The sequence below is a fragment of the Corvus cornix genome, chromosome 5 (genome assembly GCF_000738735.6).
Source record: "Corvus cornix cornix isolate S_Up_H32 chromosome 5, ASM73873v5, whole genome shotgun sequence".
NCBI classification, from domain to species: domain Eukaryota; kingdom Metazoa; phylum Chordata; class Aves; order Passeriformes; family Corvidae; genus Corvus; species Corvus cornix.
Genome location: NC_046335.1, coordinates 2,288,973 through 2,304,877, shown reverse-complemented (window position 1 = coordinate 2,304,877; position 15,905 = coordinate 2,288,973). Strand labels below are relative to the sequence as shown.

Below are 15,905 nucleotides of genomic sequence, written 5' to 3'. Positions count from 1 at the left end.
GGCCCGGCCCCGGGGGCGTTGCGGCGAGGCGGGGGGGATGCAGGGCTCGGGGGGGGGTTCAGGGCTCCGGGGGGGTGCAGGGCTCCGGGGGGGGGTACAGGGCTCCGGGGGGGATGCAGGGCTCGGGGGGGGTTCAGGGCTCCGGGGGGGATGCAGGGCTCGGGGGGGGGTTCAGGGCTCCGGGGGGGTGCAGGGCTCCGGGGGGCCGCGGGGCACGAAGATCCCACTCTCCTTCCCTCGGGACACCGCCGCCGTGGTACCCCGCTGCCCCCGGGATGCCGGTACCGGCCCGGGGGATGCGCGGGATGCGGGACGGGGGGGCCGCGAGCCGGGACGGATTTTGGGGTGAGACCCGATTGGCCGAGTGCTGCTTGGCCACGCCCCTGCCGGGCTACTCCCCGTCCCGCCCCGCGGCTGGCTCCGCCGGGCCGGGGTCGCCCCGTCCGGTCCGTCCCGCTCCGCTCGTCTCCGCTGCTCCGCTCGGCTTCTCCCGGTCGGGTCCGCTCGGCGCCGTCGGGTTTCCCGTGGCCGGTGTCGGGATGCGGGCGGTGGCGGCGGTGCTGGCGGCGGTGCTGGCGGTGGGGGCAGCCCTGCCCCGCCCGGGGCTGCTCCCGCACGGCCCGGCCCGCGGCGATGCCCGGCTCCGGCCCGGGGACGACGAGAGCTCTCCCGGGGTGCTGCTCCGCCGCGCCCTGCGCCTCTACGGCCGCGCCGCCCGCCGCCTCTACGTGAGTCCCGTCTGGCCCCGGCCCCGCTCCCCTCTCCTCCCCTCCGGCCCCTCTTCCTCCGTGCCCCGCTTCCTCCTCTCCGTCATCTCCCTCCGTCCCTCCATCTTCACTCCGTCCTTCCCTCCATCCCTCCGTCCCACCATCCCTCCTTCCTTCTGGCTTTTCACTCCTCCATCTTTCCATCCTTTCTCCCACTCACGCCCTTCCTCCCCAGCCTTTACATCCCCTCCTCCTCCTCCTCCCCGCCCCTGCCCCTCCATGTGCACCTTCGCTGTCCCACCGCACGTGTGTTTTCTCCATCCGTCCATCCATCCATGCATTTTCCCCCTTCCCGCCGTCTCCTGCCCGGTGTCTCCGGCTGTGGAGGAACAAGAGGGCTTTCTCCTCCGCAGCTGTTCCCCCGCCAGCAGCGGCTGCAGCTGGGATGGCCCCTGAGCTGCAGCTCCCTGGGGGATGGAGAAGCCCGAGGTCTTTGTTTTCTGCCCGGCCGGATGGGGCCACGCGGCCTCAGGGCTCTCAGCCCCCTTGCCCCACTGCACCGAGGAGGGGGGGACAGGGCAAGGGGACCAGCGGTGGTGGCACCTCTGCAGCTCCTGAGCACCCTGCGCCGCTCTCCCTGCAGGTGGGGACCAACGGGGTCATCTCCACCCAGGATTTCCCCAGGGAGACCCAGTACGTGGATGACGATTTCCCCACAGACTTCCCCGTCATCGCCCCCTTCCTGGCCGACCTCGACACCTCCGGGGACAGAGGGAACATCTACTACCGGCAGGATGACTCTCGGGACGTGCTGGAGCAGGCTGTGGGATACATCCAGGCCGGGTTCCCTCGCTCTGCTGGCTCCTTCGTGCCCACCAATGCCTTCATTGCCACCTGGGAGGATGTGGGTGCCTACCAGGAGCTCTCCCAGGACACCGAGCCCTCCCTGAAGGTGAGGCCAAGGGGCTGAGCTTGGATGCCCATCCTGCATGGCATGAGAGGAGGAGTTTTTCTCATGTGGCACCCAAAATGCTGAGTCTTGTCTTTCTGAGCAGCTGGATGGTGGCTCCACCCATCCTTGGGTGAGCACTAAGCGGAACGTGGAGCTTTTCCGCTCTGCTCAGAGCTGTGCCAGAGGTGGGGCTGTTGGCCAGAAGAGGTTTAGAGGTTGCCTTCATGGCTGGAGTTGCTTGCACAAGGACATGGAGTGATAGGGGAAGGAAGAGAGGCTTCACATGGATGGGATCAGATGTTAGGAAGAAACTCTTGCCTGCGAGGGTGGGGAGGCCCTGGCACAGGGTGCCCAGAGAAGCTGTGGCTGCCCCTGGATCCCTGGAAGTGTCCAAAGTCAGGTTGGATGGGGCTTGGAGCAACCTGGGCTAGTGGGAGGTGTCCCTGCCCATGGCAGGGGTGGTGGAATGAGATGAGCTTTAAGATCCCCTCAACCCAAACCATTCTGGGATTCCGATTCTTTTCCAACAAAGCTTTCCAGTGCTGGTGGCTCTGGCTTTGCAGGGCAGAGGGTGGCTGGGGGCAGCTGGGGGAGGCCCTGGTTTAGGTCACCCGTTGTGCTCCTGACCTTCACTGGTGGCTCGGGGCTGGTCCTTCCTTCTGCCCCTGTGCTGATTACGCTGTTGACGAGGAACCGGCTTTGGAATTTCCACCGTGGGCTGATTTTGTGCCTGGAAAACAAGCTCAGAGGTGGTCTGCCAGGTCAGGGGGGTGACCTGTGCTCTCCACCCACGGGGCTGATAAGGCCCTTGCGTGGGTGGACCTGCAGCGCTGCCTGTCCCCGAAAACGCCGGTCATGAGCTGTCACGTTGGGCCGATGACGTGCTGAGGAGGTGACAGTGACGCTCCGCCAGCTGCGAGGACTCCGGCGAGCTGAATGTGATGAGCTGCACGAGGAGAACTCTGGTGATGGATACCCAGAACTGTGTGATGGGTGATGGGCTCTCACTCTAAGCCCAGCAGCAGCCACCGCGTCCCCAAGGGCCACCAGGAGCCATCCCCAGCCATCCCCCCGTTGCAGGGCCCTTCGGTAGCGCCTTGCCGAGAGGGGAGCCAAGCGAGGCAAGAAGCTGAGGTTTGGAAGGAGGCAAGGCACATTTTTTCCTCTCATTTAAAACTTGGGAAAACAGCTGAAGAGATGCCATCAGGGGCCTCGCAGCGACCTCGCGGCCGTCGAAAACGCAGCCTCCTCTTCTTTTCTCTTCCCAGTTTTATTCCCCCCCTCTCTGAGAAGTTTGGATCAGGCTTTAAAACGAAACCGGTCTTGTTTGGAAACGAGGAGCTCCAGGGAGAGCTTCATTCAAGACTCGCTGAAATGCAGCTTGTGCCTGTGCTTTGCTGAGCTCCCCCTTCGCCAAAACTGCTAAAAACCTCCCCAAACACCACTTTTTTTTCCCTGACCAAATGCAGCATTTATGGAAACGCTGCCCTCCTGCTGCTCAGAACCAGGATTGACTCCAAAGTCTTTCCCAGTCTTGCTCTGGAAAGTCATGGCTAATCCCTTTTGAGCCTCAAAAGTAGAAAACTGGGTTAAATGGGGAGATGAGGATCCCCAAATCCCCTCTTTGGGGGGTCCTGCCTGGGTGGGAGGTCTGGCAATGCTGTGTCCCCTCCAACTCCTTGGGACATGCTCCTGGTCCCTGCAGTGACATTTTCCCAGGCTGCAGAGCGGGACAAGCCTGACCCAACTTCTGTAGGAGCAAAACTTGCCCTTTTGGGCTGGAATTTGCCCTTTGCAGCTCTTTGCCGGGAGCTTTTCCCCCCCTTCCTTTCATCCCACCATGCCAGCACATCGATGTCACCAGCATGTCCCCCCTTCGCCACCCACCCCAAGGCAGAATGAGTCCTGCAGCTGCTGCCGTGGTGATTCGGCTGCTGCGTGGGGGAGGAATCCAGCCCCGGGGGCAGGGGGGGTTATCCCGCCCAGCTCCAGCTTTTTGGCCGCCTTTTCGGGGTCTCTGAATGCCCGAGTGTGTGACAGGCACAACAAGGCTCTTTATATCCCGCGGGGCTGCCAGGAAATCCAGCGATGCTCTGGGGGCCCTGCGCCCCAAAATCGGGGCTGGTGCTGTGGGCGTGGAGTGGGGGGAGCCCCCACCCTCCCTCCCGCTGCTCCGGGGGTGAAATGGGGAGTTTAATCATTTTTCCTGCGTGCTCGGTGGGAAGGGCTGCTCCCTGCTTGGGGTTATTTGCTGGGGTTGGTTTCTCCGCATGTGGAGGGTGTGGATTGTCGGGCGGCTCGGGAGGGCTGTGCTGGCTCCGTGGCCTCCCCGGCCGTGGGTTGTGGCCGCGGTGCCGCTGCCTGGCACGGCCCCAAGGCTCGCAGGGCTGGCAGGGCAGGAGGCCAGCCTGCCTATAGCGGGATGTATGGGAAGCTGGGAGCACAGGAATGTTTTTTCCGGAGGAAACCGAGCTAAAAATGTTCTCAGGGACAAGCGGGGGGTGTGGGTTTTCCTCTGGTGCTGATGGGATGGAGCAGGGGGGTGTCAGTGCGAGCGGGACAGGAGTGAGGGGCTCCCAGGACTCAGTGCCAACCCTGTGCAGGGGTTACAGGGCCAGGGATGCTCCTGGGACACCCTTGCACTGAGGGGGTGGCCTGGCTGTGCCGTGGGCTCCTGGGAGGATGCTGAGCATCCTCCCAGGTTGTGGCACTTGGGGTTTGGCTGGGCAGGAGCAGCCCCAGCTCCTGCTGTTCCCCAGGAGGTCTCTGCAGGCTGATCCTGGAATGGTTTGGGTTGGAAGGGACCTTAAAGAACATCCAGTCCCTGCCATGGGCAGGGACACCTTCCACTAGCCCAGGCTGCTCCAAGCCCCGTCCAACCTGGCCTTGGACACTTCCAGGGATCCAGGGGCAGCCACAGCTTCTCTGGGCACCCTGTGCCAGGGCCTCACCACCCTCACAGACAGGAATTCCTTCCAAATATCCCATCCATCCCTGCCCTGTGGCACTGGGAAGCCATTCCCTGTGTCCAGTCCCTCCATTCTTTGTCCCCAGTCCCTCTCCAGCTCTCCTGGAGCCCCTTTAGGCCCTGCAAGGGGCTCTGAGCTCTCCCTGGAGCCTTCTCTTCTCCAGGTGAACACCCCCAGCTCTTCCAGCCTGGATCCATGGAGGTGCTCTCTGTTGGAGGGCCCTTTTGGGGTGCTTGCATGCCCTGTGGTGTGTGTGGGGCTGCCTCTCACATCCCTGCTCCCTCCCCTGCCGTGTTCCTGCCCTTCCATGCCATCCATCTGTCCCGCTCTCCCTCTGGCAGCTCAACACCTTCCAGGCAGTCATAGCCTACAACGATGAGGACACCTACACCATCTTCCTCTACCCCAACGGCGGCCTCCAGTTCCTGGGGACGCGACCCAAGGAGTCCTACAACGTCCAGCTGGAGCTGCCAGCCAGGGTGGGCTTCAGCTGGGGGGACAGCGACGACCCGAAGAGGGACGGGCTCTTCCACAGCCTGGCCAGCAGCGAGCAGGCTCTGAGGAGCCTGGAGAGGTGTGTGGCACCTGGGGGCTGTGGGGATGGCCAGGGGGAGCAGGGTCACCTTCTCCCAGCCCTGGAGGTTTTTAGAGCCTGGAAAAATTTGGGGAGTGAGCTGGGGATGCTGGGCTGCCTCAGCTGCACGGGAGCTGTATTGGGGTCCTGGAGGGGTGGTGTCACCTTTGGGGTGGCTTTTCCAGCGCGCCTGCGATGATGTCCGTGTGTGCTGTGTCCACAGGGAGAGCAACACGGGAATTCCCGGCGTGTGGGTTTTCCACGTGGGCGGCGTGGAGCACGTGGAGCCGGGGGGCAGTGAGGGAGCCGCTCCTGCCGTGCCTCAGAGCCCCCCTGGGCACCCCAATCCTGGCACCACCGGCTACAGCCGCCCCCTCTCCCGGCCACACGTCCATGGCTCAGCGTCCCAGCCACGGCTCCCGCTCCCCGGTGCTCCTGGGCTTTGTCCCCAGCAGGAGGGACGCCCAGCAGAGCTACTCTGCCAACCCCTCCTCCTACAGCTCTGGCCACCACGGCGTCGGCGTGGAGGAGGACGTGCATTTCAACCCTGATGGTGAGCGGCCACAGCCCTTGCGATGGCCCAGCGGGGACAATGACCCCACGGGGTGATGACCCAATGGGGACAGTGACCGAGCAGGGATGGCTCGTGGCGGGTGGCTCCCTAAAAATGGCCCCTGGCTGTGAGTTCACCCCTTCCCAAGCAGCTGGTGCTGGAGGAGGGTGGGTTGGAGCTGCTCCTGCAAAGCTGTTGCCTTCCAGCGCCTCCTCTCAGCCCAGTCCCGCTGCCAAGGGGCTGCTGCGGCCACACAGCCCTGCCCGTCGGGCTTGCCGTGGGAAAAGGCGGGAGGCTTGGAGCACGGGAGGGGGTGGGATGCTCAGGGGACAGGTCCCAGCACGAGGCCAGGACTGGCCTTGCCGCCCTCCCCGCCACCCAGCCAGCTGTGGAGTCGCTGTGGCACGTGCCCGGGGGAGCAGAGCCCCGTCCTCAGCCAACTGTCTCCCAAAAATACCCTCAGGAATTTGATCTCCTGCCCTCTGTCAGATCTGCCTGAAATCGGGGAACAGGTTCCAAACCTTCCACCACCACTCTGCATCCCGGGTGACTCCCTTGGGAACCGCCACTGCCAGCTGGCTCGTGGTGTTTTTGGGGCCAAGAAGGCAAGGCACCCACCCACCATGAGGGGTGGCTTTGTCACCGCATCCCCAACCTTTTCCCTTTGTCCCCAGTGTTCACCTACAGCGCAGCCAGCAAGGAGACGTGTGCCCAGCACCACGGGCGCTGCTCCCCTCACGCCTTCTGCACCGACTACGCCGCCGGCTTCTGCTGCCACTGCCGGGCCACCTTCTACGGGAACGGGCGGCAGTGCCTGCCCGAAGGTACGCGGGGCGGGCGGCGGGGACGGGCAGCCCGTGCCTGGGTGGCCGCTGCCAGGGGTGCCCGTCTCCCCACCCAGGGGCCGTGCATCGCCTCAACGGGAAGGTGAGCGGGAGCCTGAGGGTGGGACGGGCGTCCGTCCGCTTCCAGGACGTGGACCTGCACGCCTACATCGTGGGCAGCGACGGCAGAGCCTACACGGCCATCAGCGGGGTGCCCCAGCCTGCTGCCCGTGCCCTGCTGCCCCTGCTGCCTGTCGGGGGGCTCTTCACGTGGCTCTTTGCCCTGGAGGAGCCCGGCTCTGAGAATGGCTTCAGCATCACCGGTGAGCAGAGATTGGGGATGTGCCATCGCGCCAAGGGGTGTGGCTTCTGCAGGGTGGCTCCTTGGGGTGGGTGGTGAGGGGGTCAGGGCAGTTCCGTGGCTTCTCCAATCCCTCTCTCAGCTGGCTGTCACCTCTTGCTGTGAGCCCCCATGGATGGGCTGGGGGAAGGACGCTTTGGGGTTGTCCCTACAAATGGTGCCCATTCCCTTTTCCTGCCCAGGCGCTGAGTTCACCCAGAACCTGGAGGTGACGTTTTACCCCGGCGGGGAGACGGTCCAGGTCACTCAGACAGCCGAGGGCCTGGGGCCGGACAATTATTTAAGCCTCAGGACACACATCCAGGGCGAGCTGCCGTTCCTGCCGGAGAACGTCACCGTCCGCATCACTCCCTACAAGGAACTCTACTCCTACTCCAGCTCGGGTAAGACCTGTGCTCACCTGGCTTCAGTTCCTCGCACACCACCCCTAAATTCCCAAAGACAACCGAGCCACATCGACGCTGACACAATCTTTCCCACATCCCATGGGGTTCTCCGTGCCGTCCGGCAGCCGTGACCTCCTCAGGCCAGCGGGAATACACGGTGGCCGCGGGCACTGCCAACCAGACCTTGTCCTACCGCCTGCGCCAGAACATCACCTTCTCGGGGTGCCCGCACTCGCGGCTGCCGGCGCGGCAGCAGCTCTCCCGTGGCGCGCGCCTTCGCCCTCTTCGACAGCCACGAGCACGTCCTGCGCTACGCCCTGGCCGCCCGCATCGGCCCGGCACGAGGTGAGCGCCAGCACCCACCCCCGGGTGCCAATCCCGGTGCCAATCCAGGGTGCCAGCCCCCAGTGGGGATGCTGCCATCTCCCAAAGCTGCCGTGTGCTCGCTTTGCCCAAAATCAGCCAGAAAAGAGGGGTTTTCCAAGCAGTTCGAGCTGCAGCGCTCCTGGCAGGGTGGGGGTGGCACGGCCGTGGTTCCCTGCATGGGACAAAGGCACTGTGGCACATTTGATGCCGGCATCAGGTATAAGTGGGGATGGTCACTCCCTGTGTCTCCCAGATCTCTTATTCCCCCCTACATCCCTCTGTGCCCGCAGATGATGCTGAGAATCCTGGGGTGAGCCCGTGCCACGATGGCACCCACACGTGCGAGGCGCCGGCGCGCTGCCGGCCCGGCGTGGGCACCGAGTACACGTGCGAGTGCACGGCCGGGTACCGCGGGGATGGACGGGGCTGCCGAGGTCAGTGGGGCTGGGGGTGGGTGCTGGGGGGGAACTGGTGGGTCTGTGTCCATCAGGCACCAAGGTGGTCAGTGCTATTTGGGAAGCTGGGATGTCACAGCACCCACAGAGCTTCACCAAGTGTGTAGATGAATCATGGGAGGAAACTGAGGCAGGGTGCTGGAGGTCCCTGGGGAAGTGCAAGAAAAGAAGAGCAAGCAGAAAAGAGGAGGAAAAAAAGGAGAGATGGGAAAAAATCAAAGCCAGTGGAAAAAGAATCCCTGTATTTCATAAATTCAGCCAGCTTCGTTGTTGCTTTGCTATCACACCAAACTTCACATTGCAAATTTATCTTCCAAATTTGGAGTCCCTTTCCACAAGAAGCTGCCCAGTGCCAGTGAATTGCACTGCACAGTGATGCTGGTGAGGAGTTCAAGGATCCTGCCTTTCCAAAGGAACAGGATTAAGTGACCAGTCTGATCTCTCTAGTTTTAAATCATAAATAGCCCCAAATATTGGTGTGCCTCGAACGAGTGCTTCTTTATCAAAACTATACCCCAAAAGCAGTCTTGTTTTTTTTTTCCCTTCTATTTTGAGCTGATCAGAAAGTTAATTCTGTAGCTGATTAAGTTCAGTGACAGACACGGGATGGGCAGCACAGGGCAGGATATTCCCTGTCAGCCCAGGAGCAGCCTGAAGATGGGGGTGTCCCACCACCATCGGGGTGCCCGGTGTCTCCTTCTTTCCCTAGATGTGGACGAGTGCTCCGAGGGCCTGAGCCAGTGCGGCCCCTTCTCCGTGTGCCTGAACGTGCCGGGCAGTTACCGCTGCGAGTGCCGCGGCGGGTACCGGCCGGCGGGGGACGGGCAGGCGTGTGTGCGTAAGTGCTGGCCCCAGTCGGGGTGTCCCCATCTCCTGTGCCTCACAGACGTGCCCTGATCACCCCTCCCCTGTCCCCACAGCGCTGGCACCGGCGAGTGACCCCTGCGAGGCCGGGCGGCACCCCTGTGCTCCGGGGGACCGGGCGCGGTGCCTGTCCCGCGGCGACGGCCGCGCCACCTGCGAGTGCCTCCCCGGCTACACCGGCGACGGCATCCACTGCTCCGGTAAGGTGGGCATGGGAGGGACCCCACGCCACAGCTGCCAGGGTGTCCCTGTCCCTGCTGGTGCCATCTTCCCTCTGCACAGACGTGGATGAGTGTGCCGAGAGCCCGTGTCACCCGGCCGCTACCTGCTACAACACCCCGGGCTCCTTCTCCTGCCGCTGCCAGCCTGGCTACGTGGGCGACGGCTTCCAGTGCACGTATGGTGAGGTGCCCGCTCCCCCCGTGCCATCTCTGCCTGGCACAGCTTCCCCGGCCTCACTCTCCTCTTCTTTTTTGGCAGAAGGGAACCCGCAGCGCCTCACGCCCTGCCAGCACGAGCGGATGTACCCACGGGAGGTGCCACCCCTGGGCGACGGCCACGTGCCCCAGTGCGACGAGCAGGGCCGGTACCGGCCCCTGCAGTGCCACGGCAGCTCCGGGCACTGCTGGTGCGTGGACGCGGCGGGGCAGGAGATCGCCGGCACCCGGACGGCGCCGGGCACCACCCCGCCACGCTGCGGGAGCCCAGGTCAGTGAGTGACATCCTCCAGGGGTGAGGGGAGTGGGGTCAGGTCCCTGGGCACCTGGCTGGCATCCCAATGGCATCCCACTCCAGTCCAGCCACCAGCAGCACGGGGACAGTGGGGCCACAGTGAATGGAGGGGATCCGTAAACTAAAGAGCCATAAATTAAAACATCCTAAGTTTCACCTCAACATAGGAAGAACTTCTTTATGTTGAGGGTGGCAGAGCCCTGGAAAAGCTGCCCAGGGAGGGTGTGGAGTCTCCCTCTCTGGAGGCATTCCAAACCCACCTGGACACATCCCTGTGTCACCTGCTCCAGGTGACCCTGCCTTGGCAGGGAGATTGGACTGGAGGATCTCCAGAGGTCCCTTCCAACCCTAAGGATTCTGTGACTCTGTGCCCCTCTGCCCAACCACCTTTCTGCGGCTTCACTGAGGGCAGGGTGCTCTCAAGTGGGTGCATGGAGGGGTTCCTGGGTGTTTTTGGTGCCCTGGCCCATGGGGTTACAGTGGCTGTGGCCATTGGACCACCTCCTGTGTCAGCCTGTGGAGGGGACAGCTATGGGGTGTGGAGTGGGCTGGAGTGGGGCAGCCCTGCACCCTCCTTCCCCCAAACCAAGGGGTGCTGAAAGACTGGGGTGAAGCAGGGCCAAACCCAGGTGCCAAGTGGCTCCAGGGGAGCCGCGTGGCACCCCCTGAGCCCGGGGTGGGGGCATTTGCCGCCGGCAGAGTCCATCCAGCAGCTGACGCCCTGCGAACACGCGAGGATGTACCCGCGGGAGGTGCCACCGGGGCCTTCACCCGTGGGCGACGGCCACGTGCCCCAGTGCGACGAGCAGGGCCAGTACCGGCCCCTGCAGTGCCACGGCAGCTCCGGGCACTGCTGGTGCGTGGACGTGGCAGGGCAGGAGATCGCCGGCACCCGGACGGCACCGGGCACCACCCCGCCACGCTGCGGGAGCCCAGGTCAGTGCCCGGGGAGCATCCTCGGTGCGGGGGCACAGCCAGCAGGGAGAGGGGGACACGGGGCTCTGAGTGCCCTGAGTGGGGAGGCTGACAGGGGGTGACTGTCACCTTCCCCGTGCCAGAGCCCACGGAGCGGCCCCCCAGCATGTGCGAGCGCTGGCGGCAGAGTTTGCTGGAGCACTACGGGGGCAGCCCCCGCGGGGACCAGTACGTGCCACAGTGCGATGCCAGCGGCGACTTCACCCCGCTGCAGTGCCACGGGGACAGCGGCTACTGCTGGTGCGTGGAGCAGAGCGGCCGGGAGATCCCGGGGACGCGCTCCGAGCCCGGCACCACCCCGCCCTGTAAGAGCCCAGCACCCCAAAGTCACCCTGCCACACCTACAGCTCAGGCGCCGCGCCCCGCTCCGGGTGTGGAGCCGAGGGGACAGCGCTCCCTGAGCCATCTCTGTGCCCTCCGACGTGCCAGGTCTGCCCAGCGTCGCCCCGCCCAGTGTCCGGCCCGAGCCCCGGCCTGACGTGTCCCCACCGGCCACGGGGACGTTTCTGCTCTACGCCCAGGGCCAGCAGATCGGGTACCTGCCGCTGAACGGCACCCGGCTGCAGAAGGAGGCGGCCAAGACCCTGCTCTCCCTGCATGTACGGTATCCTTGGGATGGGGATGGGGTGCAGGAATGCCGGGGGGAGTTTGGGACAGGCTGGTGCTGCCACTCGGTGTTTTCACCTCTCTCTGAACCACTTGTCTGAGCTGTCGGAGTTTGAGGGGTCACCTCTTGAGGGTTGATGTTGGTATTTGGGGACATTGGCTGTGCTGGCTGCCTTGGTGGCACTTCGGACAAGTGACAGGACAACGGGGAATGGCTTCCCAATGACAGAGGGCAGGGTTAGATGGGATATTGGGATGAAATTATTAACTGGGGGGGTGCTGAGGCCCTGGCTCAGGTTGCCCAGAGGAGCTGTGGCTGCCCCTGGATCCCTGGAAGTGCCCAAGGCCTGGCTGGAGCAGCCTGGGCTAGTGGAAGGTGTCCCTGCCCATGGCAGGGGGTGGAATGAGATGATCTTTAAGGCCCCTTCCAGCCCAAACCATTCTGGGATCCTATGGATTCTATTTTCACCTCCCTCCAGCCATCCCCAGCAGAGAGGCAAGTCCTGGACAGATCCCAGAGCTGGGACTGCTCACAAAGGGAAGGAGTTCAGGAGCTCCCAGAGCTCTCCAGGGTTGGTCACAGCCCGGACTTCCAGCTGCAGAGCTCTGCTGCACACTTCCCTTTTTTCCTTCCTTGGACTCCCCTTGGAGCGTGTCCATGTGCGTCTCCAGCCAGGCCAGACCAAGGCAGAGGAACGCTGAAATCTGGGCCACGACCCTCCCTGCACCCTGGGGAAGTGAAAGACCTTGCCAAGTATTCCCTCTCCCCATCCTGAAGGTCATTTCCCTGGGCTGGCTTCACTCTTGGAGCAGCCTCTCCTTGAAGCAAAGGGTTCAAATCCATCTGGATGTGGGTGTGAGCCTGCACCAGCTGCCCTAAAATCCTCTGCTGCGGGATTCAGCCGGGAGGGTGCAGTGGGAACCCGTCAGGGGCGGGTTTTAGCTGGGGAAATGGGATTTGAGTGTCACTCCCCACTTGCAGCGTGTCCCAGGCAGCTCTCAGTGCCGGCTGCTGGGATGAGGAAGCTCCTGGATGCTCCTGGCAGGATCTCACCCCGTATCCCTCTCCCGACCCTGGCAGGGCTCCATTGTGGTGGGGATCGACTACGACTGCCGGGAGAAGATGATCTACTGGACCGACGTGGCCGGCCGGACCATCAGCCGGGCGGGCCTGGAGCCAGGCTCCGAGCCAGAGACCATCATCAGCTCAGGTGTGGCCACTGTGTCCCCAGTGTCACCTGCCCAAAGCCACATCTGCTGTTCCCACCGCAGCTCCGGGCTCCTCCCATCCCTCGGCTTCGGGCTGGGGATTCCTGAGGGATCCTGGAGCAGCATTTCCCTGAGCGTGGCCATCCCCCACCAGGGCTCATCAGCCCCGAGGGCCTGGCCGTGGACCACCTGCGCCGGGCCGTGTTCTGGACGGACAGCGGGCTGGACAGGATCGAGCGCGCCCGGCTGGACGGCTCCGAGCGCCGCGTGCTCTTCGACACCGAGCTCGTCAACCCCCGCGCCATCGCCGTGGACCCCGTCCAAGGGTGAGCAGCAGAAATCCCACAGGGATTCGGACACGGGGCTTTGCAAGGTGCAAAACTCGGCCCTGCCGAGGCCCCGTCCTGACCCGGCACACCCTGTAGGAGGGATTGGCTCTGTTCCCCAGCCCCTCTTTTATTTAATAATGCAGGATTTGGCTAAAGCTGCTGTTTCAGTATCAGGATGTAGATTATTTGGAAAAGCTTTGGAAACACAGGCTGTGCCTCCAGGGTGTTGTTGGGATACAAAATGTGCTACTCCTAAGGCTCGCCCTCATCGAGGAGCTGCAGTTTGGGTCATAAACATGTTTGGTATCGTTCTGCTTTGCTTGGAGAGGTTTTTTCCTAATCAAATAAAGCTGGTTCAGGCACTGGTAAGGGGAAAACCAGGCCTTGCTCCTGGTAAGAACCAGGATAATCTCCCACCACTCCTTACTGTTGTGTGCCCTGTTTGTGCATTATTTCCCAAGCAACCTTTACTGGACGGACTGGAATCGTGAAGCTCCCAAAATCGAAACTTCTACTGTCAACGGAGCCAACAGGAGGGTCCTGGTGCACACAGACATTGGTTTGCCCAATGGCCTGACTTTTGACCCCTTCTCCAAGCTGCTGTGTTGGGCAGACGCAGGTAATGTCCCCAAGGATGGACCAGAAAATGTCACACTGAGCTTTGAGGGAAAAACCTGGATGTCTTCAGCCCAGTGCTACCTGTGGGCTCCACTGTGGTGCCAGGCGAGGTTTAGATTGGATTTTAGGAAATATTTCTTCATGGAAAATGTTGTTGCTCAGGGCAGTGGTGGAGTCCTCGTTCCTGGAGGGATTTCAAAGCCGTGTGGATGTGGCACCTGGGGACACGGGGCAGTGGTGGCCTTGGCAGTGCTGGGGAATGGCTGGACTTGGCCTTAGAGGATTTTTCCAACCTAAATGTTATGATTCTACATCTTTAGGCTGAAAAGCTGTTTCAAAATGTAATAAATCAGGAGAAGGTTCTTCCCCCAGAGGGTGCTGGGCCCTGCCCAGGCTCCCCAGGGAATGGGCACGGCCCCGAGGCTGCCAGAGCTCCAGGAGCGCTTGGACAGCGCTGCCAGGGATGCCCAGGGTGGGGTTGTTGGGGTGTCTGTGCAGGGCCAGGAGCTGGGCTGGATGATCCCTATGGGGCTATGGAATACACAGAACATATTTGGGATGGCATTTTCAGTGGGATGGGGAATATGTTGGTTCTTTGAACAGGCACCAAGCACCTGGAATGCACATTCCCGGACGGCACAGGCCGGCGCGTCATCCAGAGCAACCTCAACTACCCCTTCAGCATCATCAGCTACGCCAACCACTTCTACCACACGGACTGGAGACGGTGAGCAGGGAAAAACCCAACCCCTGCACGGCTGGGAATGCTGAGCTTCCCTCCCTGACAGGAATCCCAGCCTGCTCCCAAATCCTGGAGCTTCCCCAGAGCTCTCGTGGGTCTCTGCAGAGCTGAAAGTGGCTTCAGCAACATCTGCTTGTAAATCTCAGCACGGAGCAGTTGTTTAGACACAAGGCCAGCTCCCTGGGAGGGATAAAACAGTGGTTTGGGGGTTTTTTTTAAGCTAAAACTTGGCTCAAGTGTCTGGATCTCGATTAGGTCCAAGGAAAGATCCTGTCCTCAGCCGTTCCCTTTGCCTCGGCAGCAGGAACTCGCCTCTATTCCCACTCCAGCTGGAAGCTCTCACAACTCCCATCCAGTCTTAGATTACAACAAACACTTAAAGGCTTGCCACGCTTGGAGGAGACTCTCAGGGAGATAATCTCTCCTTGGAAGGCTCTTTTCTGTGGCTCCCTCACCAGAGAGAAATGCACTGAATGAGCTGGAGGAGGATTTTACGGGGCAAATTTCTTTCCACTTGTCCTGCAGGTGTTCAGACCAAGCTTTTCAGCTGCCTGTTCTTAAAACACACATAAAGAAGGGAAAAAACCCCCAAGTTTCATAGGTGAATAAAACACTTCTTCCCCTTTTTCCACCAGGGATGGGGTGATAGCTGTCAATAAAGAAACTGGCTCCTTCACTGACGAGTATCTTCCAGAGCAGCGGTCCCACCTCTATGGGATAACAGCAGTTTATCCCTACTGCCCTGGAGGTAAAACCCACCCCAAACCCCATCCCCTCGTGAATTCTGATGGCTGCTGGCTGCCTGACGCACTAAAAACCTCCATTTCTCCCTGCAGCCAGGAAATAGCAACTCCAATTTCAAGGAAACAACAATCTTTGCACCCAGGAGAGTTTCAGACCCACAGAACTGTCACTGCATACAAGGGGGGGAAAGTCCCTCACCGAGGCCCATGAAGTGCCCTGCTTTCCTGCAAAAGATTTTCAAGTATTTTTTCGAGTTATACCTCAAGACTTTACTACTGTATTTTTTTTACCAAGTGGAAAACAATGAGATATCACCAAAAAAGGGTCCTGGGAAGCTCAAGCCATGACTCAAACTCTTGCTTTTGCAAGACTTAAAATGTAGGTTGTTTTTTTTTTCACTCCAATGTTTTATTTTTTTGGAAGAAGGATGGGTTCATTTTTCATCATTCTGACAATCTGACCAAGAGGTCCTTTTATCCAAAATAAATTAAGTGCCTGTGGGAAGCTGTGAATGCAGTAAATTGCTGGGTCTAAATAACCACCAGCCCTGAAGCCAGAGACTGTGTGTGTGCTCCAAAATCCTGCAGAACGGGGATGGGATGTGGCAAAGGCGTTGAAGATTTTCCAGAGGATGATTCTGTGTTTTCACCACTGCCTCCATGCATGTCTTTTAGTATTTATATTAGAAGAATATGCTAGAATTGATCTGTTCATGCTTGTTGGGTCTTCCAAGTGCCTTCCTAGACCTGCCCAGTGTAGACCAAGACATGTTCAGAAATACCAGTTACATTGTAATGCTTCACTTTTTCTAGGTTACTTCCATAATTGAATAAAAAAGGTTGGTTTAAGTTTCCCTTTGGATTCAGTTTTTCAGTATTTCAGTGGCAAGGGAATATTTCAGCATGGGGAAGCAGCAAGCAAGCCAGGAGCAAGTTGTTC

At 61.1% G+C, this 15,905-nt stretch overlaps 1 protein-coding gene across 1 annotated transcript; it reads left to right on the top strand.

Moving 5' to 3' along the window:
• Nucleotides 1-439: 439 nt before the first annotated feature.
• On the top strand, nucleotides 440-15,819 carry NID2 (nidogen 2). The gene is given in 24 exon segments (XM_039552531.1): nucleotides 440-728; nucleotides 1,351-1,659; nucleotides 4,970-5,202; nucleotides 5,426-5,582; nucleotides 5,584-5,755; nucleotides 6,430-6,579; nucleotides 6,657-6,902; nucleotides 7,123-7,323; nucleotides 7,452-7,588; nucleotides 7,590-7,671; nucleotides 7,983-8,126; nucleotides 8,857-8,985; nucleotides 9,068-9,211; nucleotides 9,294-9,413; nucleotides 9,492-9,719; nucleotides 10,443-10,679; nucleotides 10,802-11,023; nucleotides 11,148-11,317; nucleotides 12,406-12,535; nucleotides 12,688-12,859; nucleotides 13,324-13,481; nucleotides 14,084-14,207; nucleotides 14,858-14,970; nucleotides 15,059-15,819. Coding segments are annotated over 24 exon segments (3,978 nt in total). The 5' UTR covers nucleotides 440-539; the 3' UTR covers nucleotides 15,070-15,819.
• Nucleotides 15,820-15,905: the final 86 nt, after the last annotated feature.